General features: G+C 36.9%; 3 protein-coding genes and 7 non-coding genes across 10 annotated transcripts; 5 read left to right on the top strand and 5 right to left on the bottom strand.

The window, feature by feature from the left end:
* Nucleotides 1-10,440: 10,440 nt before the first annotated feature.
* TRNAA-AGC lies at nucleotides 10,441-10,513 on the bottom strand. The gene has a single exon. It is a non-coding gene; the product is annotated as a tRNA-Ala (tRNA).
* A 337-nt stretch (nucleotides 10,514-10,850) lies between these two features.
* Nucleotides 10,851-12,191, bottom strand: LOC113360988 (S-adenosylmethionine decarboxylase proenzyme 4-like). Its single transcript, XM_026604388.1, has one exon. It carries the CDS (start codon nucleotides 12,076-12,078, stop codon nucleotides 11,011-11,013), a length of 1,068 nt encoding a protein of 355 aa, XP_026460173.1. The 5' UTR covers nucleotides 12,079-12,191; the 3' UTR covers nucleotides 10,851-11,010.
* A 2,276-nt stretch (nucleotides 12,192-14,467) lies between these two features.
* On the bottom strand, nucleotides 14,468-14,540 carry TRNAA-AGC. The gene has a single exon. It is a non-coding gene; the product is annotated as a tRNA-Ala (tRNA).
* A 187-nt stretch (nucleotides 14,541-14,727) lies between these two features.
* LOC113355433 (la-related protein 1-like) lies at nucleotides 14,728-19,711 on the bottom strand. The gene is made up of 5 exons (XM_026598287.1): nucleotides 19,576-19,711; nucleotides 16,110-17,281; nucleotides 15,858-16,007; nucleotides 15,431-15,616; nucleotides 14,728-15,177 (listed from the first exon to the last, which is right to left on the bottom strand). Exons 2-5 carry the CDS (start codon nucleotides 17,208-17,210, stop codon nucleotides 15,097-15,099), a joined length of 1,518 nt encoding a protein of 505 aa, XP_026454072.1. The 5' UTR covers nucleotides 17,211-17,281; nucleotides 19,576-19,711; the 3' UTR covers nucleotides 14,728-15,096.
* A 531-nt stretch (nucleotides 19,712-20,242) lies between these two features.
* On the bottom strand, nucleotides 20,243-21,079 carry LOC113360987 (LOB domain-containing protein 21-like). Its single transcript, XM_026604387.1, has one exon. The coding sequence runs from the start codon at nucleotides 21,020-21,022 to the stop codon at nucleotides 20,450-20,452; it is 573 nt and encodes a 190-aa protein (XP_026460172.1). The 5' UTR covers nucleotides 21,023-21,079; the 3' UTR covers nucleotides 20,243-20,449.
* A 78-nt stretch (nucleotides 21,080-21,157) lies between these two features.
* TRNAI-AAU lies at nucleotides 21,158-21,231 on the top strand. The gene has a single exon. It is a non-coding gene; the product is annotated as a tRNA-Ile (tRNA).
* A 95-nt stretch (nucleotides 21,232-21,326) lies between these two features.
* Nucleotides 21,327-21,400, top strand: TRNAI-AAU. The gene has a single exon. It is a non-coding gene; the product is annotated as a tRNA-Ile (tRNA).
* A 94-nt stretch (nucleotides 21,401-21,494) lies between these two features.
* On the top strand, nucleotides 21,495-21,568 carry TRNAI-AAU. The gene has a single exon. It is a non-coding gene; the product is annotated as a tRNA-Ile (tRNA).
* An 88-nt stretch (nucleotides 21,569-21,656) lies between these two features.
* TRNAI-AAU lies at nucleotides 21,657-21,730 on the top strand. The gene has a single exon. It is a non-coding gene; the product is annotated as a tRNA-Ile (tRNA).
* Nucleotides 21,731-21,824: 94 nt separating this feature from the next.
* TRNAI-AAU lies at nucleotides 21,825-21,898 on the top strand. The gene has a single exon. It is a non-coding gene; the product is annotated as a tRNA-Ile (tRNA).
* The last annotated feature ends 4,887 nt before the right edge of the window (nucleotides 21,899-26,785 follow it).

Here is a 26,785-nt window from a genome sequence, read left to right as displayed (position 1 = left end):
AAAGAAATATCACAATAATCTCGGTCGAGTCCAACTTCAGAAGTTCACGCAGAAACCAAACAAATTCCCGCCATTTTCCGTGCGTATGAAAGTTAGGGGTGGAGTGCCCATAACCAAAGCAGGGGTGTCTTTAGCATTGGGGTGCCCTGGGGTTTAAATAGTAAGTGGGTGTCCCTTAGTAATTAAGGTGCCCCTTATCCAAAATATGAGTCCAAATAGTAATTTTCCCTACGAGCGCAAATACCACTTTTCGAGCCAATTTTCCCGCAAAAGCTTATTTCTCAAACAACACCTACAAAGACATAAAAAGCCGTAATAAATACGAAATCGAGCACTAACAATATATACAATTGAGATCATATTAGACACATAAATATGTCCATCAAATACCCCCAAACTTATTATTTGCTAGTCCTCGAGCAAATCAAATAGAAAATTAAATCCTAACTCACTAACGCAGACATCGTCGATTGCATTTAGCGTATGCAATAAGCCTTTAAACCCCTAGGTGGCCCTAGTGGCCGAGTTATAGTCTCGGGAGGGCTTACAAGAGATATACCCACAAAAACTTTATACTCCATACCCTAGCTATCTACGCAGAACCTTGGAAAGCACTAAAGAATCTCCTTGGTTGGCATACTTATTGACTAGAGGAGGAAGTACCCTGATGTGAAATTCCAATTGTTGTACACGAGTTTGCACTCAAGCATACTAAAGTTCATATAAAGTGACAGAGCTCGACTCAGATAGTCGCACTGTGGACATCAATATCCGGAGTCAAAACTAATCACATGGATAGATCAAGAAGATGGTAATAGAGAAAAACATAGATGGTTTTGATGTTTACTAAGTGAATGGCGTTTCCCATATCTGGTCTGAAGGCCTCCACCAAAATGAACCTATCCTAATGGATTGAGATACTAGTCTGACTAATATCAACACACTGGTATATACAAGGGAACTAGTGGTCGATAACCTAACTCTAGGTCAACACAACTGGCATATACAAGGGTACCAGTGGTCGACTTTATTGAATTTATTCCTTTTGGTCAAATGGTCTGGTCTCAATTTTTTTTTTTTTTCAACTTTTTTTTTTCATGGTATCTCAAGCACTCTAATTCACCCTAGCATTGGTAACAACTTGAATCGTGAGCCTCACCTAATCACTTAGAGAAACATAGTTTAAAAACAAAACAACATCAAAAAGAAGTGAAAAGGACTCAACGAGATATGGTGAAACTATTATGTTATTTCTAACAACTGAGCTCTGTGCTTTTATGAATAGACTCTTTAGATGTTTCCATCTAATCAGATTGGTTCCTCAACTCCTACAACCAAAATGCTTCCATCCACTTAGATTAGTTAGTGCAATCCTTAATAGGCATAAATTTCTAGGCTCTGGAGTTTATTTATTGCAACTAAAAAGTTTATCCCATACCCCCAAACTTAAATCTAACATTGTCCTCAATGTTCCAAAGATGAAATTAAAAGCATGAACAAGGAGAAACTGTTACCATTTGAAGCAAAAGATATAAGGAAATATATTACCGTGTTGCATGAGATTGGGTTACCTCCCAAAAAGTGCTAAGTTTAACGTCTTCAGCCAGACATAAGAAAGGATTAATCACCTCGTATCATAAAGTAATAGCCGAAATATTTGTGGGTCATCAAAACCAAATAGAGCTATCACAAGTAAAAGGAATCTGCAATATGCCAAGAAAATTAACAAATAAAGCGCACCCTTGTCTAGTTTCCTGTTTAAGACAACTACATCTAGCTGTGGTTCAGGTTCAGGCTCTATGAAAGGGTCTAGATAAAATATTTTCACGCGCTGGAATTTCTCAAAGCTAAGGTCCGGTTCAGGTATTAGAGTCTGGAAAAACTCAAGTAAAAACTTAGAAGACATAATAATAACCTGAATAATTGTGGATCCTTAAAGTCAACCAGTTTTGACTCACACAGCTGACCACAATGAGAGTGGTGGTCTTCCTTAAACAAATATGTCGACCCTAATCTCCTAAAGTAATTAGGTTTAGTCTCAAAACTTAATAATTGACACATATGAAACTTATACGTTCCCACAATTGGTCGAAAAATATTTGGTGGAAAAACAAAGTCAATGTGGATATCATAGCCTGGGTAAACCACATCAACCAGAGGATGGGTTTCTAACAACTGAACTTCCTTATGGACATCACTAGGTTCAGGGAAACGTGTATGAAGATAATCTTGTAAAATGGTTGAGGCACATATGTCAAGTCCCAAGTGAGGGACCTTTCTAATAGTTAAAGCACATGGAGAATGATAATCACCCCCAAACTTAGAGTTTTTAGTGTCTCTAAAAAGACTAGTCACAACTTCCCTAATTTCAAGGTCATCTGATTCCTGAAAATGGTCAATTGATTCTTCTAAGTGAGGTTCATCCTCACTCATCTCTACGAGTTCACTTTCTTTGTCTAAGACTAATGTTTCTAAATCGCTAGACTCTAAAACAATATTCTCAGAAAAAACTCGTTCCTCTAAACCATTATTAGCTTCGTAATCAAAAGGAAATACTACATCGTCTAAAACGGGAGTATCTCTAGTCAAATCCTCGTCCTTTTGAATAGGTGAATAATTATTAAAATTATTTGGATTTGAACTAGAAACATTATCATTATTAAGCTCAATTGGAGTAACAAATTCCTGATCATTATGCCTACTTATTTCAAATTCTTCATCAACACTATCCTCATCATAATCATCATTATAATAACATGAAAATGGTTGAACCTCATCTAAACAAGTAGTGTTACCAATTTTATCCTCGTCATCTTGATTATGTGAATAACTATCTTCATTTTCAAAGGTACTATTGGAAACACTATATTGGAAATTAAGAGCAGTTATGTTCTGGACCTCTAACAAAATATTTTGAGTCGACTCACATGACTTCCTGATTGAATCTAGGAAAGAAAGTTCACTCGTTGCATTGCTTTCGTCCATAACTAAGTTATTCATTTCTGCTAACTTACGTGTCGACTCAGCTAACTTACGTGTTTGACTCTAGTATAGAGGAATTTTGCTCGTATGACCGGTTGGCGTGTGGATAGTAATTGGGCTCACCATGGTATGGACCATAACCTTCAAAAGGCTGATGTTCCCAACCATTATTCACACTATGGTCAAAGTAGTAACGTCCATTTTGAAACTCAATCTGATATTCGTTGTATTGGCTATTGTAATACCAGTTCGACATTCTATTGCAGGGGTGTGAGTTGTCACACAAAATAAAACCCACTGACAGGGGATTCGTGGGTAGATAGAGTCTTACCTCCCGTACCAGATGGGCGATGAACCGTTGAAGTCGACTCAGTCCACCGACTCCGATGTCAGTGTACGAACCCGAGGGGCCGAGACAGTATCGTAACTGTCGTCCTTCCCTGCAAACAGTTTATATTTAATCTTAACCCTTCCATAGGGTTTTAAAAAAATAATGTCCAGTCCAAAAATAAAGTCCAAAAATAAAAAGAAAAATTACAAAAACTAAAATCCTATTTACAGTTTCTAAAAATAAAACAAAATAACTATATACAAAATATTCTTCTTCACTCCTTTTGTATTCCTCTCTTCTTTCCTTCTTTGGCGATGCTTTCCTTTTATAGTACTTTTTTCTTTCCTTGTAGCTTAGCTCCAATCTGAAAAGAATCGAAAAATAACAAAGGCGTAAAAGAGAACAAAAATTCTAAAATAAATAAAATAAATCTAAAACCTAAAACCTAATACAAATCCGCGTCGGCGGCGCCAAAAATTGACGTAGTTTTGAAAGTGGTAGTAAAGTTCGTTCAACTCGGATTGTGTAAAGGTTCGATTTAAGAACTAAGAATAAAAATACTAAAAATATATTCAGAAGGTTGTCACGAATATCGAGAGGTACTGAGACTTAGGATTTCACCACTAATCACATTCAATTGGTTCATATGATGACTCATAACAATTCTAGCTCTTTTGTTGACTCTTTTCTTTGCCAAAAGTAGATTTTATAAAGCATTAGACGTAAATCACAAGCATGACGCATCAAAAGTTCTTAAAACCAAGCATGCGACATCAAACAAAATCACAACTAATCAAGAAAAATCATAAATCGATTAAAACAAGTGAAAAAGTCATAAAGAATCAATTATAGTTACCAAGTGATTGTGAAATAGGGCTTCCTCCATCATCCCAGTGTTGGGGTTTAGCTCCTCATGTCAAAAACACGCTCAAAATATTTAATCATGGCTCAAATAGGTGTTTTTATTGAAGAAGTGAATCTGTAACAGATATAATTGTTACAGAATCCACTATTACAGAAGCTGCCCTTACAAATAAATTCTAACAGGAATAGTTGTTGCAAATATGTTACAAAGGTATTGAATTTGAAAGATTAGGTAACGGTTCCTTTCTATGTTGCGAAGTGTTTTACGACGTTGTTCTTCAGCAGCAGAAACGTCTTCTCTGCAACTCTTGATTTTCATCTCTGCAGCTTCACCAATCCCTAAGCTCGGTCCCCCAAAGTCTCTCGATTCCCTTGTTCGACCTCCCAGCAATCTATTTATACACCACAGACCAATAAATCCTGAAAATCTCTTCTCTTTTCCTCCACGGAAAGTCACCGGAGTTATAGTTTCTTCACGCCTCTTCTGAGTATAATCCAACGTCCCTGGAATCTCTATAGTTGTAAACTCTTCCCAGTATGGGATACGATCGAACGGAGTCTATTCTTTCCCTTGTCCGTACTTTCCAAATATTCAAACAAGTTCCCGTAAACAATTACTCTCCCTGTTTTATCTCTAAAGTGACGCAGCTTTTTGATTTAAACCAAACTCTTCATGATATACTCGAATCGCAGGGAAGATATTATTTCCCTTTTCTGTCACGTAACTTCTGTAACTAACTCCAAAATCCCGTAGCTTGCTTCTTCCCTGTAATAGCGATAAACTTCTTTTTTTACGAATCTTAACCTACTACAATCCCTGTTTTGATGAACCAGGGTAGTACCATATCATTCCCATAAAGAAATATCACAATAATCTCGGTTGAGTTCAACTTCAGAAGTTCACGCAGAAACCAAACAAATTCCCGCCATTTTCCGTGCGTATGAAAGTTAGGGGTGGAGTGCCCATAACCAAAGCAGGGGTGTCTTTAGCATTGGGATTCCCTGGGGTTTAAATAGTAAGCGGGTGTCCCTTAGTAATTAAGGTGCCCCTTATCCAAAATGTGAGTCCAAATAGTAATTTTCTCCCACGAGCACAAATACCACTTTTCGTGCCAATTTTCCCTCAAAAGCTTATTTCTCCAACAACACCTACAAAGACATAAAAAGCCGTAATAAATACGAAATCGAGCACTAACAATATATACAATTGAGATCATATTAGACACATAAATATGTCCATCACCAAAGATTTGAATAAGTTTTGCCAAGAGTTGCTAGTAAGCATCTTATCTCTATCATAAACGATGAAACAAGGTAATCTATGGAGCTTGAAAATATGATTGGGAAACTCCTTAGCCATAGAAGCAGCTGTATAAGGGTGCTTGAGGCTCATCAATGGTTGTATCTAATAAGCATATCCACCACCACCAAAATAGTGCTTTTTTCTGCTACTTACTGGTAAACCTTCTTTGAAATCTACAAATATATGTTTCCAGGCCTGATCTGGTATTGGAAGAGAATGGAGAAGAACACCTCAGAAAAGTATGATCATACCAAATAGAGATAAAGGACATTTTGGCTCTTTTCAGCTCCTTTATAACATTTTGGAGAAGTTTGGCTCACTTTATCATGCTTACATTTATAGAAATGATGTTGAACCTGACTAAAACTCTAAAGGGATTATCCAAGGGATATTCCTAAGAGATAAGAGGTGAAAGATAATTTTATTAATACAGGTACATGACAGGGTAGACAGTAAAAGTAATAAGAAAAATTACATCCTAACAGCCACGGAGAACAGAAAGTTTGACTGAATAACCTGAAATTGGACTGTAAACAAGATTACTAAAATTAAGTCTTACTCTTCTTCTTGGAAAGACAAAATCACTAAACCATTTAGAGAATCTCGAAGTATATATTTCTTTTTATACAAACCGGTTTGCAGTCTAAAATGGAAACCTCTCTATTGATTAGTATCGATATTAAGTAAACTCTTCGGTTTGGAAACACCGTCGGATTCTTCATTATATTCTCTCATTCGCATGATTACAAGAAAGATTGATAACTCCTTAGAATTTATGATATCGAGTTGAATGTAACTTGATAAAAAAAACATAATCATTGATGATTGAGGTTGACTATGCATAATCCGCATAATATCTAAATTATAAGTATTTTTGTAAGTATATCATTCATTTAGAATGATACTCCCTCGGTCCCTAAATAAATGGACTAGTTCAAGTTTGTACAATATTTAAAGGGAAAGAAGAGATACAAGTATTTATAAATATTTTTTACAATTATATCCTTATGGATAATGATTAGTAAAACTTAAAAATGATTTATTTCTCGGACTATACAATAGATATTTGTAAACTTTTACCACTGAAAAGCATTTTAAAAAATACTTACCTAACGAGTTTAAATATGTCTATCGGATTATACATATTTCTTACACTAACAATAATCAATTAAAAAGTTAGATATAGAAATATTGTTAGTGTAAGAAATATGTATAATCTGATAGACATATTTAAACTCGTTAGGTAAGTATTTTTTAAAATGATTGATCATGTAGCTCATTCAGAATACAAATACGTAATTATTGAAGTCTCTCAGCTGAGCTTTTAATATTCCGCGAATTTCATCATTTATACTGTACAATTCAGTATATATTGTGCACTTGAAGTATTCACTTTTGTATAGAATCGCGAATGATTGGACACCTCCTAGATGGATTGCTCATTAGTATATAGCGATAACGTCTTTGGGATATCTCTGGTACTGGTGTCGGTTCCCCTCCATTTTCCTGACTATATATAATGCATATGTATTGAATCTTAATTATTGGATGACTCCCAAATTGCTACACCATTAGTATAGAGGGATAACATCTTCAGGATGTCGCAAATTTTCCCTGATTATGCAGAATAAATGTTCAGAACGAGTATGACGCCTCTACCATTTCATAACTCAATTCTCAAATAAATATAATGTTCCTAGACAGATTGTGTGCTAGCATAGATCCATCAATTAATTAATTCTAGTGTAGTATTCATCAATTAAATTCCTAGAAAATATTCTCTTTTCACCATAATAATTTATTACTTCACTTCACGACTTTTCTCAGCTGAATTCCATGGATTAGAAAAAAAAATATTTACCTTTCGGACAAAAGGGCTACCATCGAATAAGCCCCGAGAAAACGGTGCGGGTGTATTTCGTAATAATGCTCAAACGATCACCCAAAAGCATGGACATAGGAAATTCATCAAAAGAGAAAATGAGGAGAGAGAAAGTAAATAAAATAATATCAAATATTTCCGAGTTTTTATAGCCGATCCTTACCTTTTTTTATTTGAATTATTTTATTATTATTTTCCTAATTAAGGACTCGCTCACTCAAGCAAACTCTTGATCCATCTTTGTCAAATACTGCTTAATACACCATATGGTTAATAAGCAAATGGCCCCACGATCATTAGGACCTTTTCACCAATGAATATTAAAATATCATTATTTTAATATTCTCAAATACTTGATACGTTTAAGCAAAAACCTATTTGCTCATTCGAGAAAAATTAAAAGTGTCAGTCAAGACCAAATTTTTATGAAAATGCAAAATAATGCTCAAATGTCCAAAAAAAATACCAAAATTTTCAGAAATGGACGGATGTCAACATGGTGATCCGTGCCTCACCATGGACGGTCGGTCCACTTGGCCACCATGGCCGGAAGGTCCCACCATTCCTTAGTCCATATTTTGGATAATCCTCTGCTTGGTTAATCCTCTATATTCTTCTTTCCAGCAGTTTCAAAATTCTCCACACACACCTCTCATCCGGTTTCTCCACCATCAATGGACGGTCCTCATATCCATTGGCTGGTCGGTCTCTCCATCCATATTGAACAGTCTTCATCCCCTGGATCCAGGGATTCCTAAAATTAGGGTTTCATACTTGATAATAATTTTGATAGAGTCTGAGATCATATTATTCCATCTATCAATATTTTAATTAAAATTTAATGTTTGGTCATGTTTCCAACATTTTTGTTGCTCGATTGTCCAAGAAGCAACATGCCATTGGTCAACCATCAACTTGGTCGATCACCCAGTATTTCATTGGATGACCATTCACTTGCCCCAATATTTACCAATACTCGAATTTCTACTTTGTCATTCGACGACTCATGACATGGTGGATCAGGAATGAGTATTCTATAAAAACTCGGCAATATTTGATTTTCTGTCAAATGGTTGACATATCAAAATACATGTTGGTCCATGATCGATCTAGTAATCTCAGCAGACCGGCGTTCATCAATCCAAACATTCGAGTATCATTATTGTCCCAGCTGGCAGAATGATATGTCACAATTCATATGACTCGACGTCTAAGCATTATTACTGTCTCACCAGAAACTTTTATGCTCAATCCATCATAACGATGAGCGCTCGACTCATCAGGGCTAAGACTCAAAGTCTATCCAAGTCAAAAATGACCAACTAAATATATGTCTGCCTTGCAGACTTCACATGAGATATCAATCATGTCACAAGAGGGGACATTCATAAGGGTTTTGGCCTGGCGGTCTACAACACATGCGATGTAACAATACATCCACGATGAGAAATGTGAATAAGTCGTGCTGGCAGTTGAAGGAGTAAGTGAAGTAGTGGATGGACAATCAACCAAGTCTCCCACACTTCCCCATTCTTCCAATCTGTCATACTTACTGGAGGTCAGTGTTCTTTAAGTGTGTCTATGATAAATAGGTTCATCAACCTAAGATTTGATAATTCAACTTAACTCACTACATGACTGAACAGAACTCAATCAATCTGATCAGGACTTACTGTAGTCCAATTTACGTCAGTTTATCAAACACGCAGAACCATCCAACACGGAAAATTCAACACATCCACAATCCATCAATCACCATTGATCTCACACAATTCTCAGCTTCCCTCCTACAGATCGACGCTCGCCCCTCTTTGTGACCAAATTGACTCTGAAGCGACTATTATCTTGGTTTAGACTGGAGTCGTACAAATTGAACTCTCGAACTCAAAGCATTCCCGTATAATATACCTGTTAAAGGTTTAGGCAATTTGCTTAATTGAGGATCCGTCTACCACACAACTCTCCACTTTTCCTCGAAACCAGCTAATCGTTTACCCATGTGATCGGAGAAAGGGGTAAAAGATCGGAGAAGTGGGCCATCTGATCTGAGCTACATCCCCGAACTTCCTATTTATGAGTTATGTACTGAAATCTCCTTTGTCAAATTGCTGGCTAAATATATATTTAAAGAGTGAAGTTTGTTGTGGCACTAGATTTTCAATGGAGTTTTAATGTCTAATCAGAATTCCAAGCTTATTAGTTTTATTTCGTCAATCCGAAGTTTTTGGGTGTTGATACTGATGATTTGTGTTTGAAACTTGTCGGCACTAATTTTTTATCGACCGGAAAGAAAAACAATCAAAAGTCGCAACCACGTTCAGTATAGGCATGTAAATCTTCCTTGCTGGCCGATGAAGCATTTAGCTAGGTGCATATTGTACAAACCTTGGTCACGCCAATTCGCAGTACTGGTCAATGGGTTTCTAAAGATACTTTGCATTGGCTATATCACGATACTAATTACATTAACCGGAAGCGACCCAGATGACATCTTAGCAAAGTTCCATGGAGTTTCTTGTTTTTGCATCTTCTTAACCTGATTTCATTTCTTTAATTATTGCATCCCATCCAAAAAGAGATCACGGCAAAAGGTGCACAGAAGAGATTTAGCGATGGGGTCATACTCATTGTCACTGCTGTTTAAATTACTCACAGATTCACGATGCTGTTAGTTACAGACATCACCGCACGAAGGAAAAAAATGAAGGCTGAAATTCAATGTAGGAATACAGTTCAGAAATATGTATGCTCTGGTAGTTGTGAGAGAAGGTATAATGCGTTTGATGCGCTTCAACTAATTTCCCCAACCGTGAGGTACTCTCCAAGCGAAAAGGAGGATGAATCAGACATACAGGTTGAGTACTATGAAGCGTTGATGAAGTTATGAAAAGGCAGCATGAACAAGATGTAGCTGCAAAAATGGATTCTCAGGTAAGCCTTCTGACCGTGAGGGCGACGATGACATTGAACGGGAAGATGCCCCCAACTACAAAAACGGCAACTGAAACTTAAAAGCTAAACGATTTCAATGCATAAAAGAGGTACTCTCGAAGAAAAAAACAACAACAAAAAAATAGATGGAGAAGTGGGGCATCGATCCCCATACCTCTCGCATGCTAAGCGAGCGCTCTACCATCTGAGCTACATCCCCGAATTTGCTAAACACTCATCTTTGAATATTTTATCAGCATTTTCCAAAACCCAAAGCAAAGTGACTCTACTTAATGCGAACAAATTGGCGGATATAGAAAACTTATCAATTTGGCGGCGTTGGCCACATCACAGGCCAAAGTAAACAAAGTTGAGAGTTTCAGAGCCCGCTTTGTTTGGCTCTGCAGCTCTGCATTTATCAGCACGAAGCTTGGTCTGTCTAGACCCACTGATTTGCACTAACCTTGGTAACTCACATTCACACTGCTTAAAAAGGTTCTAAAAATTCTTTTCATGGGCTACATACATGAACAATGAGAAAAATAATGTACTTAACATCTTAAAACAACAAAAGTAAATACTTCTAAAAGCAAAAATAAAACTCCTTCTAATTGAATACAGGCTACCGATCATCATTTCAAACTACGCATGTTCATGCAACACCACTAAAAATCTGAAGTACCCTTTCTCTATAATCAACTCATGCAATATCTCTAGTTACACCAATCTTTTCCGGCCAACGGACGTAAATGTCTGAAATACAACGACTCCAGCAGCTGGGAACTCGTCGACCGTACAACTCCGACGTTTCATTCCAAGTGTCTCGACAGCATTAGTAACACACCTCGACATGCATTGACTCGACGATGAACTAGTTGTGGATACAGACATAACTCCCGGTCTGAAAACTTGTACAACTCTCTTTAAAGTTTCTCTAATGCTCTTATAATCATCAACGAAACCTACACATTCGAAACTACCATAACTGAATCCATCTTCCGGCGTGACATGAATCGTGGAATAACAAGAACTGTCCAACCCATTCATGGAATATCCACACGGATCGAATGCAAAATCACATATAAGAGCATTAGGGTTGATCTTGTTTATACCGGTAAGTTTTGTCATTTCTTTCCCGGCAACTTCTCCAGGAGTACTGTCACCAAAAGATCGAAAAAATTTACGCGAAAGGATCTGATCAAGTTCAGTCATGCAAACTTCAATAGTGAAAATACCATCTTCATGATCAAAATTCATGTCTTCGATATCATGATCAGTATGATCACTAGCAGAGTAAACATGCCAAGAATGCGACGATTTCTTCTGCTTCTTCGAAGGCATAACAGAAGCTTTTCTGTAACAGAGCTCATTCGGCAGACTTTGATCCAAGTGCTCAACTTCATCTCTAAAGCTTGTATGAGGAAAAGGTTGTGCTTTAGGGAAAATGAAGCTTCCTCTAGTATATCTGCAACTGCATATGTTAAGACCGATATCACTTGCATGAGCTAACATTATAGGAACTGATTTCAGAAGCTGTGTAGTCCCGCATGTTTTGATGATGATCTTTGTTGGATACACGAATAAACTCGACTCGGATAAAACATACGCGTCGAAATGGCGGTTACCAACTGCTGATACAACGGTACATTGCACTGCATCAAGTACTTGTTGGATTGAGTCGAAATCGATTCTTCGAAGCCCTGTACCGATCATTTTTGGATCGTCATGACCGGAGAATTTAAGCTCTAGACGTTTTTCAAAACCTTCAAAACCAGACACAGCCATATTGGTGTAAGATGGATTGTTGTGTGAGTAAGTTAGTGAGTGAGTTGAGTTGAGAGTGAAAATGGAATGTGAACTACTGTATGAAATTTATAGAGGGAGGGAAGCAGGGAAACATCGAGAGAGATAGAAGAGAAAAAGGGAATGATAAGGGCATGCGTGTGAGGGAACCAAGAAGAAAAGAGGCATTATGAGATTTTATTCTTGTTATGCTGCTGGCGATGGCATTCGCATTCATTCATTAGGACAAACGAATGTGAGATGTGAGGGAGGAGGGAAATGGCAAAATTAAGTCACGCGTAGTCTATAGTGGGGTTTGTATTCGCCTTTGCTTTGGCATGCAAAGTTCAAACATTTAAACATGCATGCTTCTCACAATATAAAATTTTACAAGAAATAGATTGTGGAGAGAGCAGGGACGGAAAAAAAATTGCAAAATGAAAATGACTGGATTTTTTTTTCTGTTGTTTCTTTTTAGGTGGCAATGGCATTTGCCCTTGTTTCATCTCTCTCATTTTTTTTACCTTTGCGTTTCTTTTTCTTTTTTTGGGATGATTTTCTATTGTACTTGAACTACTTAAGCATTACTTGTATCAAAAAGGAAAAAAAAGCTCAAAAAATGCTTAATTTATTTGATTTTTGTATGCCTAATTTATTTGATTTTTCAAAAAAATGATTTTTTATAAAATGGTAAATTACTTAATTTCTGCAATGGCAATTTTGTTTGGAATCAAATGCTCCTATATGTATATTTTTTTAATAAGAATTATTGTATACATTTAAAATTACTAGAATCATTTTAAGTTTGTGTTGGAGCCCAACTTGTCGACAGGATCTCAACTAGTTTCCTACGGTTTTCCTTGTTATTGATGATGTTTTAGATTGATTTTAAATTGATATTTATTTGTTCTCGAATTATATGTTCAAACTAATTAAGTCGAATTATAATTTGTCAGATGATATCTAAATACTCACATAAACAAGTTGCAAAATAGTTTCTCAAATTGTATCCAAACACATTACAGATCTGAATAACCAAATAAGTATAAAAGTTTCTCGTTTTTGCTTAGAAACCAAATCTCCACTTTCCTAATTTGTTTGTTGAATAAAATGATCACAATAGAGAATGAATAGTAATAATATGGCAAAAATGAGATGATGGTGTTTCATCAACTACATTACACTGATAATTTTGTATTTGCTGGCATTTCATCATTTCCTCCTACTACTTCTCTATCACTCCCCCCCTCGGGAATTGCATGCGCGCATGCACAACCCAAGCTATTAACCATCAATTATTAACCTCCATACATCAAAAAACTAAAAGTAAAAACAGTACTGTCAATATCCCCTGTTAAAAAAGATTCAGAGAATCAAATCGCATCTCATCATTTACTTTCTCGTCCAATCTTCTTTGGAAGTAAAAAGATGCACCAAAAAGTAAGAGTTGAGAGAAAATAAACGCACTAAGACCATCCATAAATTTCCACCACTATTCGCCCTTGTCACTGTAGTACAGTGGTAATGTTATATTAGTGACTTAAATTCGATACTCGTTACGGTATATACTTTACTGATAGTTTTCATGATCGTAATATTGCCGGAAATCACTCATAATATAGTCCGGGGTTTGGGCTTATGGTCCCCGGAATTTCGTCTGAAAGTCTTGTAATCATAATATGGTCTAGTGAAAAACCTTTAACGTTTTAATTACTTTTTGTAAACACTAAAGTTCTTGGTCCTAATTGTCTTTTGGTCCTACTAATCAGTTCCTAGGTACATAGTCATTGTTATAGCTTCACAACCTTATTATAAGATTTGCATCATTCTTCATCATCCATCTTGCACCCCAATTCGTCAGCACATAGCCACTCATACGATGATACACAAACTCCGCAACATTACGTCCCTACCGTAACCCTCGTCTCGCGACATCTTTAATGCTTGTATGGCTTTGGCCGCCATGCATTCATTTGAAAATGGAACTGCAACTACGTGGTCCAATTGCGCCGTATCTTTTAATTCACGCTCAGTAACCTGTTTTACCGAAATGAAATCTTATTGGAAGTGTTGGCTGAGTATTCTTCTTCATTCAGAAATATTATAAGTTAACATTGTCGTGAGGCACACCTAATTATATAACCACAAGGATTGAATAGTGTTACCTATAAATGAATATTTGGTGATTTTAGCAAACAACATATGATGCCCTTTTGCTGGTCCCGAAGTAATAATACTTGTTAAACACTTCTAAACCTAACTCCTTGGTTTTTCATCATTTCTCGTGCAGTTAATCTTATGAGTTGTGTACTCACTAGATAGGGTTATTCCCCGACCATATGTTACCCATCATTCCACGTGTATGAGCAGCACAGATTTAAAAAAAAATAGTTGGAGAAGTGGGGCATCGATCCCCATACCTCTCGCATGCTAAGCGAGCGCTCTACCATCTGAGCTACATCCCCGAGATTGGAATTTGTGGGAAATGTTCAGTTATTTCCATATCTGTTTATGCCACTTGGGTAAACAGTCCCAAACACACAAGGCATGACATCCATTGTTGCATCTCAAAGACGAGGTAAAAATGTTAAGGACCAAAAGGCAAAAGTATGTGAACCCTGTTCTGAATCATTATAGGTATACACCCCAAAGTTGCAACTGCTGAAAAATGTGCTTTCTCATTTGATAGGAAACCCTGGGATTTTAACAGGGACGAAGTTGTAAACGGAGCCTAAGCTGAGAAGAGCTTTTATCTGTGAGTTAAAATTACACGCCCGTGTTTAACAAGTGAGGAACTAAAGATATAACAGTTTCTCAATGAATAATATCTCATGCTTTATTACCATCTAAACTTTGAAAAAACCAAAAATGTATGCAGATTTTCGCTTGTAGCGCTAGTTTCGGCTTGAGTGGATTGCACATAGAAGCTTTTTCCTTGAATCCTCGATATATCTGGTGACTGACTTGTATGAAGGTCAAGAAAATATTTCCTTCAATCTTTATACGCAGTCTGATCATGCCTTACTTGTAACTCTTGGATACCTCCCGCCCTAGCATATTCATGAACTGACGTTTCTTCTCAAATCCCCAACCTGGGTTGTTCTGCAGAACAAATTTAAAAAAGGAATAGCGTTTAATTCTGTAGACAACTATCTCAGTGCAATCAACAAATAATGCAATTAATCTCACACTCGGAATAAATTCGAAGAGGTTGAGAGGTTAATATGACCACCACCAACTCCAAACTCCCCCCACCATGACACACAATGCACACACACACACTGGCTGATGACGTCTAAGGCTATATGCCTACATATATGTATACTCTGAAAGTTGTAAAGAGGGTGTAACAAACCTGAAGTGTAAGAGCAGCATTGCCTGCGAACCGTTTCACAGATGAAGGCGCTTTTTCAGGGAGAATGGCGGCAATTCTTTCCAGCTCTTGTTTTTGTTCTTTTGCAGTAACTACGTCAGACCCGCTGTACATATCAATAAGCTTTTCCATCTGTGGTACTTTCTCCATGGTTTCTTCGACAATTTTCTAGTAAAGAAACAATTTAGGATATAAAATATAAGATAGCAGAAATGATATAACGCTAAAGTGCAGATGATTTCCAGGGTTTCATTTACTTGGCCAAACCAATCAGACGAAAAGTGGAATAACAGAAGATCAATTAAACACTTAGGTAACTGGTGTAGTTTTAGTATACATTCAGGAGGGAATGCATTTGAAGTAGCAAGTTATAGTCAGTATAACCATAAGCATGAGAATGCGAACGTACCTCCCACTCTTCTTGACTCTGTATACCCTCATAAGCCATCAGGAAAGGCTTCACTTTCTCCAATTTTTCACGGATAGGAACAGGAGGCTTCTCATCAATATCTGGGTTTGAACTAAAGTCCCCCATCAAATACTCTGGTTCAAACTCAATCTACAAGAAAGATCAAACCAAACGAATACAAAACATATACTTTGAGAAAATATACCATAGATCCATATCCACGTCTACTGGATGAAACAAGCGTATACTTACAAGATTATTTCTGTGAAGTGCATCCATGTAAGCCTCGTCCATCTGAGATGGTAACACTCTGGTACAAATTTCTTCGAATCCTTCAGCCAATTGGTTCATCTTATCTGGCCCAAGTTTTGAAGCCAATTTTTCGCCATCAGCATTGTCACCAAGAACAAGGGCAGAATCAATATCCTCCTCCTCCTCGTCACCAAATCCTCCTCGTCCTCTTCCTCCTCGTCCCCCTCTTCCTCGTCCTCGTCCTCCCCTTCCTCCTCTAAAACCTCTTCCACCTTCACTTCCAGCTGGACCACCTCCACCGCCTCGAGATAGAATTTCAACTGCTCTCTTAGTTGCATCTTCATGGCTCAGCTTCGGAGTGCTTGCACGATTAGGCCTTTGTTGTGACTCAAATTTTCCTTCTCTAGAATCTCCAGCTGGTTGACGAGGAGGTCGGATATGTCGGTTTTGTTCTTGTGGTCTCTCTTCATTCCCTGACATCTTAATGGTTTTTCCTCTCCCGGCACCAGGTAAGGCATTCTGGTTCAACTCTGATGAATCTTGTCGGGTGAAACTAATTGGTTTTATTGGTGGAAATGATCGAGATTCATCTTGTGACAAAGAAGACTTAGGTGGCGCTTGTTGTTGCTGCTGCTGCGATAATCTAGGTAGTGGTTTTGCTGATTGTAGTGGTTCTTGTTGCGGTGCTTGTTGTTGCTGCTGCTGCGAGAATCTAGGTAGTGGTTGTGCTGATTGTAGTTGTTCTTGTGGCGGTGCTTGTTGTTGGATAGGTTTTCCACGACCAACTGAAGGTGGATTTACTCCAGGCATCCATGATGAAAATGTAGGGGGGACTTGTGAGTTTGCCGCAGGGATAATAGGTTTACCTCTACCATGACCCAACCCAGAAGGAACGTTATTGAATTCACCACCACCATTATCATCACCATCAAGCGGTTCTGATTTTCCAGCACCACCCAATTGAGGATTTGGTCCTCCAAATCCTCCTCCTCCTCTGCCTCTGCCGCCTCCAGAAAAAGTTGAGAATGCGGAGTAAAGATAATTGCAATTGCTACTACTACCAATCGCTAATCTTCCCAAACTTCCTCTTACTGTACTCATTTTTAGCTCTGCTTAAACACTTCGAAACTAGCCGAATGTACACGCTCTACGTGCCTGAGCACTTTTTTGAACTGTCAATTAAACAAATCTCGTAAGTCATAGAAATAATACCTAAATTGATAAAATTATATAAATAAAAGTGAAGTGTAAGGACTGAAATTTGAATGCCGATCCATAATATATCCATTGATTTCTCATCTAGATAGAACATATGCAAATTCATTTCAAATGCAAAATCCCAAAATGCTGGTCTCATGAGTAGTGATACCAAAACATTTCTTACCTAAATAAAAATGTATGTACCCGTAACATCATACTCGTTACCAAATTATGATAAACCATGAATGTCTTAAAACTGAAGTTAAGAACATAAAGGGAAGTGTACACACATCTAGTAATCAAGAATTCATGAAACCTACCATCACATAGATCTACGAATTTATGCAAAATTCATAGTCAACCATCATTACGTGTGACCAAAACAACAATGTGATAATTTCTTACTTTTCCGCACATAATTATAAAAAAGAGATTGTCACAGATATTGGATGAACCCTTTACAGAAACAATGTAACCTGTAAACATCCAACCTGTAAACATCCAACAAAACCTAACCTATCGTAACAATTTTATCCGTCGTACTTCAAACTGGATAGTCATCAGATAAAGGTATATTCATGGTGTCCACCACATTAAGCATTCAAACCACCTTATATAATTCTTAAATGACATAGACCACCCTAAGCAGGGGCGGAAGCACAGGCTGACTAAACCTGGCTGTAGCACCCACCCTTATTCAAAATCAAAATTATCTATTTAGTCCACCAAGCGCGGCATTTTAGTCCACCCTTCGTCCCCTAAAACTCAGTAGTTTAGTCCACCGATGTAGCTTCTTGTTAGCAAAGTCAGAGCTAAGAAAAGTTGGGAAGCTCTACTAGGCTGAAATTTTAAGGAATCATTGTACAATCTAAACAGAACCAAGATAATGTAAGATACAGTTCATGAGTTATCCGAAAGTAAGCTCGTCATGATTTTTTCATGTATTCTGTACATGGCGTTGTGCGCTCAAAATTCATACAAAAACAGATTTACTTTTTGTATACTGGAGTATGTGCGGTCAAATGCAACCAGCTGTAAATTCAAGTTTACTAGTATCATGGAAATTCTACGATGACTGCATTTGCTAGTTCAGAAACAAAAGAAGCATGAAATCTTTCCCTCTCAACTACTGCTGCTACCATCATGGACATCATAGGAAAAACCAAGCCAACACCCATCCTCTAAAGATATGTAATGCCATTGGGTTTGAAATAAACAACAAACCGATCATAAATGGGAGTAAATAGAACGATGGAGAAAGAGTAAATGGTTACTAGTGATACCATTGGATGGCAACTGATCCCCGCAGTTCGATCTACCATGAACAGTGAGGAAGTCACGATGAAAGGATTTTTTTTTAACTAATATTAACCAATTTAACGTTAAGTCATGTTGTTCATGTCAGTTGGAAGACTCTGCATCAACAGTTTGCATAGGTGTACACATGTTCACCAAAATCTCTTTCTTGTTATAGGACGCATTTAGACATCTTTGCCGATCTTACAATGCTGTAAGCTCGAGGGATTAATGATCCTAACAAATGAATGTATAATCTATTAGTGGGAGGTGGAGTATATTGAGCACATATTTGGACATTGTTGTTTGGACTATGGTCTTATTTCATTAGTGCTTTCTAAGAGAAGTGGTGTTTTCCTCTCACGTTGGTTCCTGTGTGGGGAAAAAAAAAAATTTAGCCCCCCTTATTTTGAAAACCTGGTTCCGCCACTGACCCTAAGAGCTCTCATTAGCTAAGAAATTTGATTGCTTATACATATCCACAAAATAGTAAATAATATGGTTATACTACGTGGTTAATGGCAACACATAAACATACAACTCGGCTGTCTTAACATGCCCTTATAGCAGTCCCAAATCTGCATAAGGCATTTTTGCTTTTATTGTACATCTCATTAAGCATTCAATCCACATTATAAAAATGGTGTTGCAACATATGTAATCAGTGTAAACGACATGACTGTTAGCAATTTCATCGAACACATCGCAAGCAAGCAGCTACACTATCAAAAATAGAAAAGATATAAATTTACAAAAATGTGCTCATACACTGGTTCAGGATATTGAACAAACAGATAGAGTACATCAAATTTTCATGGATCTCACAAGCCACAGTTTGAGGATGGAATCAAAATAAGTAAAACCCTAACACATCAAGAATTGAAATCGAACATAAATCTAGGGGTTTTGACTGAAGCACTGATTTCCAAACCAAACAGTAAGAAGAGAATGAATCAGGGGAATAACATACCAGTGATTTTGATTGAAATGAAAAGCGGAACCTCACCAGCAGAGATGCAGAGAACCCATTTCGGAAGTGCCCTTGAAAAAAGAATGGAGGAGAGAATTTGAGTACAGCGGCTCTTGAATCTTACGGTGAAAATTAGTAATTATAATTACACCTTGTATACACTCGTTTTAGAACTCATTCCAAAGTCCTGTTTGAATAACCTTTCAAAAGTTAACTTTTTGATTTATAACCACGGTAAACTGGTAAATGCTGACATATTCTGTAATTTATAACCTTTGCGGGATTGAAAATTATTTAGGCTAAGTCGTATGGGCTTGATATTTAGTTGTTAGATTGGTCATCTACGTCAGTTAGGGTAATTTTCTAATTTTTGTGGGAGGCTAATCTAGCAGCTAGATTAGAAGATCACATTAGCGGGACCACCATCTAGCGCTGCACTATTTAGCACTTTAAATCTCGGCTGTTAGAATAGAAAATTTTCTCTCAGCGCTGAATGGTTCAACGTTTTGGTTACTTTTTGAGCGCTGAACGGTTCAGCTTTTGAAACTATCTGCTAGTTGAATTGCGAGCAAATGTTATGAGAGAGAAGTAACATGTACAGATGTTAACTTTTCCCACACTTATTTTTTGATTTGTAACACTTTTTGGCCAATATAACTGCTCAATCTAGACCATAGGACTTAGCCTTAGTACTTGAACCGATTACCTGCAATAATGTATTCAATGTTTAACTAATAGTACATATAGATGCTTAATTTGTGGCTATGCTAGCTAGGAGATAATAAAACAATGCAAGTGAAACAACAATACTGGATATTGTATTTTCGGGGAAGAACCGTGCAGTTCTATGAATATTGATCGATCGACCCAGGAATTATTGTGGAAATGAAGCGGAAAGTGGAGTGGCACCGGAATACGGATGTGGTTGGCCATCTGATGAGTAGTTTGGATTAGAAGTGCTCCCACCGCTCACCGGATCATAAACGGTAAACTCATCTGAGGAAAGCAGGCCATAAACAAAGTAATCACCGGAAATGAGAGGAGACGGTGGAGGAGGTGGTGGTGTTTGCAGGGGAGGAGGAGCAGTGTCGGAAGCATAACAAGCAAGATGAGCTCTTGAAATGGCGAGGTCTTGCTTAAGCTGGATCATCTGATTTTGTAACAAAGCTAAAGCACCAATACAGCCATAAACAGGGTCTCTTAATCTTGCCTCGGCTTCGTAAACCAGTGAATTCGCCGTATCTTCTCGTTGTTCCGCAGGTACTTCTCCGAGAATCTTACTGACGTTGCTGGCTCCGAACACCTTATGAACTTTAACAAATTTATGTAATTCATCAGACTTGAAGTAAGGTGCAAATACGCAATTTGGAGTGCATTTTCTCTTTAGATATTTGCAGGCTGCACAGGATGGAGTTGGACGAGCAGGACAGTCTTGACCCTTCTTCATTGATATTGATTTTTGTAGAATACATTCCTCTCCACTTCCATGCTCTATGTAGCCTTTATAATTATATACTCTGCAAGTCTATGAAACGATACAGAGAATATACAGATTTAATAGTTTGACAAAACAAACATCAAGGGCCCATTAGCTCAGTTGGTTAGAGCGTCGTGCTAATAACGCGAAGGTCGCAGGTTCGAGACCTGCATGGGCCAAAGTTTTTTCTTTTATTATTCTTTTTGTTCAATTTTGCATTATTTGGATGACATCCTAAACACGTAAATACAATGAAACCTTCTATCAAAACAACGGCCCATTAGCTCAGTTGGTTAGAGCGTCGTGCTAATAACGCGAAGGTCGCAGGTTCGAGACCTGCATGGGCCAAAGTCTCTTTTTATTTATTCTTTTTGTTCAATTTTGCATTATTTGGATGACATCCTAAACACGTAAATACAATGAAACCTTCTATCAAAACAACGGCCCATTAGCTCAGTTGGTTAGAGCGTCGTGCTAATAACGCGAAGGTCGCAGGTTCGAGACCTGCATGGGCCAAAGTCTCTTTTTATTTATTGTTCAATTTTACATTATTTGGATGAGATCCTAAACACGTAAATACGATGAAACCTCCTATTAAAACAACGGCCCATTAGCTCAGTTGGTTAGAGTGTCGTGCTAATAACGCGAATGTTGCAGGCTCAAGACCTGCATGGGGCAAAGTTTCTTTTTATTTATTCTTTTTCTTCAATTTTGCATTATTTGGATGAGATCTTAAACACGTAAATACGATGAAACCTTCTATCAAAACAAAGGCCCATTAGCTCAGTTGGTTAGAGCGTCGTGCTAATAACGCGAAGGTCGCAGGTTCGAGACCTGCATGGGCCAATGTTTTTGTAAATTTTCGATTGTAAGTACCATTTTCATAACTAAGATTTATGGGTCAACTTAATTTTTTCATTAAAGAAAACACACCATGGACGGCTGAGAGTCTTAGAAAAATCAACGGGCTTCTAAATAGTAATTATATCAAAATCTTCGATCGACATACTTTTCGCTAATAGGGAAAATTATTGGTCAATTTTTTTTTTCATTCAAGAAGATAACATGTGGACCGCTGAGAGTCTTAGATCACTATCAAAAAGAATGAGATACTAAATACGTTAATATATCAAAATGTTTGATCCACACGGTTTTCGCTAGTGAAGAAGTATCATTTTCGAAAATATTTGATCAACAGAGTTTTCGCTGGTAGGAAAGTATCATTTTCATTGCCAAAAATTATTGGTCAGCTTAATATTTTATTCAAGAAGATATTATGTAGACCGCTAAATTTTTTCTTCAGGAAGATATTATGTGGACTGTTGAGAGTCTTAGAAAAACATCAAAACGAATGAGATTCTAAATACGCAAATATAGCAAAATATTCTTCGCTGATGGAGAAATACTAGTTTCGATAACTATATCAAAAGTTTTAATCGATATAGTTATTGGTCACCTTGTTTTTTATTCGACACAGTTTTCGCTGGAAGGGAAGTATCATTTTCATTGCCGAAAAATTATTAGTCAGCTGAATTTTTTATTCAAGAAGATATTATGTACACTGCTAAATTTTTTATTCAGGAAGATATTATGTGGACTGTTGAGAGTCTTAAAAAAATATCAAAACGAATGAGATTCTAAATACGTAAATATAGTAAAATATTCTTTGCTAATGGAGAAGTACTAGTTTCGAGAAATGAATGGGATTCTAAATACTTAACTATATCAAAAATTTTGATCAACACAGTTATTGGTCACCTTGTTTTTTATTCGAGAAGATATTATACGACCTATCGAGAGTCCTAAAATATTATCATAACGAATGAGATTCTAACTACGTGTATATACCAAAATGTTTGATCGATAAAATTTTCACTAACAAAAAAATATTATTTTCATTACCAAAAAAATATTGCATAAAATATTTTATTTAAAAAAAATATTACATGAAGTGTTTAAACCCTCGGAACAGATAAGATTCTAAATATGGAGAAAGTATAATAATGTAATGAGTAAGAAAAAAAATAAAATAATCAGTCGACGTAGTTTTCACTAGTGGGGAAGTTTCATATTCATTGCCAAAAATCGTTAGTCATCCTTATAATAATGAGTAAGAACACTTAAAAAATTGATAAGACTACTCACATTTCGTATTTTCTTTTCTCTGCTTTAAAGCTTCCCACTCCCACGCCAAGCAACATAATTCATCCATAATAACAACAATAAGTAGGAAACAGTGAGTTGATGGTTCATTGATGCAGCAGTGAACAAGATAAGATATTATAACACCCATTAAACAAGAAAAAGAACATCCTGAAAATTTTGAGAACCAGAGAAAATAAAACAAGAAGTGATATTTAGATAAGATCTTCTTTTCTTGTGTTTGATTTGATCATGAAACGCAATCAATTACCAAACACTATTGAAATGAGTTGCCGTTTCCCTCAACCACAAGATTTCCAAACTGTCCAAACACACGTAGTAACTTGCTGCACCTGTCAGACCAGGCGGCAAGTCACCTGATGCTTTGAAACCATCCTGCAGATCGTTCTAACACTGTTCAGCAAATCTTGCATACGGCAGCAAGCGAAGAACCTGAAGATATATGAGACACTGTGTGCTGAAAATCTTGCAAATGAAAATTGTGACATAACATAAGCCACTTGGATTGAGGTGGGTAAGAAAGGTCATTTTCCGAAAAGATTTGTAGAGAAGATACGGGCTGGCTATCAACAGTTTTTCTAGGCTCTTTTTCTTTTGTCCATTGCTCATTCACGACTGTAGCTCTCTTTGACTTCAGTTGAGAATTTCAGCCTCAGAGGTAAAGCCATCAGCAGAGTTTGGATGAGCAAGAAGCTACGTCTTCTATCATATGAGTCATATATGACGAAGAGTCAGACCTGTCTCAGTCCATCACTCAAATCTCAGATGAGAAATTCCAAATATTTTTCAGATACGCATAAACGACAAATCCTCAGGTTGAACCCGAAATCAAGCAGGTCCAATCACACTCCCATTTTGAGCAAGTAATCTAAGGAAATGGAATGCAGTTGGCCAGTAAACCTTAGGCGTGTATGGTTTTTTTTAATTTCCCTTCTTTTTTTTTATAGAAAAAGCTTAGGCCTAGAAAGGCACTTAAGACAGGTACATAGAGTTTGTGATGATATTGGCATAGAATGTACCACTCAATCTTGTAGTAGTAGAAAATCCTACCACTACACCCCTTAGATAATCTATACAATAAACTAGGAAATCATCATGAAGAACATTTAGAAGAATTTTATTAAATTTAGAAATCAATAGAAAGAAGTAAAGTAATACTCTTAATTTGGGGAGCAAACAACTTTCTCTCTCTTAAAGTTCTATCTCTACTCTCAAAAAGATCTCTCCCTCAACACAGTGGTAGTTGGTCTTGTATATAGGAGTTTTACATAGTGGAGGACAGCTAATAAAGCCCCTATTTTCGGAACTGACGTGTGATGTTCTCGCACATTTACATTTGGGTCTTCTCGCACATGCTCTTGGAAATTCGCACTGACTTCACACTTTACTCGTGACCTTATGACGTCATCAGCTTCGTCATCCGGAATATACCACGTGCGAGTACGTTCTCCCCCTTATAATAGTATCCCTTCGCATGATACCTAAGGGTGCGATATTTAACCCCTACGTTTTGCCTCTTCTCTTAGCGATCTTAAGGGTGTGATATTTAATCCTAAGGGTTTTACTTTACTTCTTTGTATTGATTTCTAAACTTAATAAAATCCTTTCTAAGTGTTCTTCATGATGATTTCCTAGTTTATTGTATAGATTATCTAAGGGGTGAAGTAGTAGGATTTTCTACTACTACAATTCTGTCAGCATTGTTTTTATAAAAGAGAGTTAAATTAAAAGCGTCCATATTTTGGAGACGATGGGTGATGTTGAGGTTCAGTAATACAAAAGATATTGGGTTGAAACCAATATAATGGGATATGGACTCTATGTTACAATGGGCTCCAACTCTCGACTTTATGCAGGAAGCTTTGGTATTGAATCGGCCTTCGCGGATACGCTACCTTGTGAAATGGCCTAACAAGAAAAGTACGACAATGACTAAAACTTGTTTCAAAAGAGAAAATTAGGCGCAGGTCCAAAAAAAAATAATATTATCATTGTTAGGCCCCCAATTAATTTTAGACTGTGAAACCCATAATTATATAAAATTTCTAATAATGACTGCATGATGGGTTATGCATCCTAATTTTTCAGGGGTATAATTGGCAATGCAACCTGGATATAACATATCTAAAAAACCGCGTCTTAGAATTTTACAAATTTTATATCGTTGGAAATCTTTTAAAAAGAGCTATGCAACGAGTACAAACAAGAATATCAAATTTTGTTTTTCGCGAAAAAAATCGGAGGTGATCATCATTTTAAGCAAAATTTTCGAAAATTTGATACATAACCATTATGCAGCCACCAAAAAAGATGCATAACACATTCTGCAGACGCATAACGAATTATGCAACCATTTTCTCCACTGCATAACAAATTATGCATCTATACAAAGTTATATAGCCATTGTATTAGTGCATACATAAAAAATTGATGCATTATGCATCTATTTTCCCGATGCATAAAACATGGTGCAACAATTTTCTCGATGCATTATGCATTATGCAGCCATATTTTCGGATACATAACAGGTTATGAATCCATTTTCACAACTGCATAACATGTTATGCAGATATTATTGTAGGTGCATGACAAGTTATGCAGTCTTTGTTTTTGTTGGTTTTAATAGTGAGAAAAAAATTGTTGTGTAACGTGTTATGCAACCGTTTTCTGAACTGCATAACAAGTTATGCAAAAAAATTGTAGATGCATAACATGTTATGCAGACATTTTCTAGACTGCATGACAGGTTATGAAGTCATAAAAACATCATCATCTTCTTTCATGTTTCATCTACTCTCATACAAAGCAATCATCTTCTTTCATATTTCATCAACTCCCATACAAACCAAACAGCATAAACACCTTTTCCATTTGTCAACAACCAACAACATTTTCACCTTCTTGTAGTCTGAATTCCATACAAAACATAATTTTATCCATACCCTCCTTCTTTACTCTATACTTATGAGCAAACTCCTTGTCGTTAGCCTGTATATTATCCCACAGATAAAATCAAAATACCAGGTGAAATTAACACTTACCTCATCAACCTCGTCTTGTAATTTCATTATCGGGCCCACCAATTCAAGAGCATCCTTTAATGACAGGCCCATAATTTTCGCTGGAACCTTGCACTCTGTGATAACAAGACATCAAGGTTACACCCTAGTTCGCAATTCGTAGTTCGGAGAACGTACGAAACGTGATATGTACGAGTATTATTCGGATTTATGAATATTAAATTCGGTCAATGATTCGTGATACGGCAGTAATCCGGAACGGCATACGTACGTGTATAATTCGTTTTAAAGATATCAATTCGTCTTTGAAAGTTCGGCATATAGCTGATTAATATGAAATACATTTTTGAGGCTATATGGTATGATTTATGCACAGAAAATATATATATTGATAATACAACAATTATAATCACCAAACAGCGAGTAGCCCAGTGGTTGGAGCATTCTTCAGAATGCAGAGGACGTGGGTTCAATTCACATTGCACCCATAATTTTTAAAAACTCTTTAGAAAAGAAGGAAACGGGCTGAAACAGTGAGAACCGGACTGAC

This window comes from Papaver somniferum, chromosome 3 (genome assembly GCF_003573695.1).
Source record: "Papaver somniferum cultivar HN1 chromosome 3, ASM357369v1, whole genome shotgun sequence".
In the NCBI taxonomy this organism is placed as follows: domain Eukaryota; kingdom Viridiplantae; phylum Streptophyta; class Magnoliopsida; order Ranunculales; family Papaveraceae; genus Papaver; species Papaver somniferum.
This window is presented reverse-complemented; position numbering and strand designations above follow the sequence as displayed.

Coding starts and splice junctions, on each gene's coding strand:
- LOC113360988 (XM_026604388.1), bottom strand. CDS start 12,078: ATGGCTGTGTCTGGTTTTGAAGGTTTTGAAAAACGTCTAGAGCTTAAA.
- LOC113355433 (XM_026598287.1), bottom strand. CDS start 17,210: ATGAGTACAGTAAGAGGAAGTTTGGGAAGATTAGCGATTGGTAGTAGT. Junction 16,008..16,109: donor CACTTCACAGAAATAATCTT/GTAAGTATACGC, acceptor TCTTTCTTGTAG/ATTGAGTTTGAACCAGAGTA. Junction 15,617..15,857: donor AGAGTCAAGAAGAGTGGGAG/GTACGTTCGCAT, acceptor TTTCTTTACTAG/AAAATTGTCGAAGAAACCAT.
- LOC113360987 (XM_026604387.1), bottom strand. CDS start 21,022: ATGAAGAAGGGTCAAGACTGTCCTGCTCGTCCAACTCCATCCTGTGCA.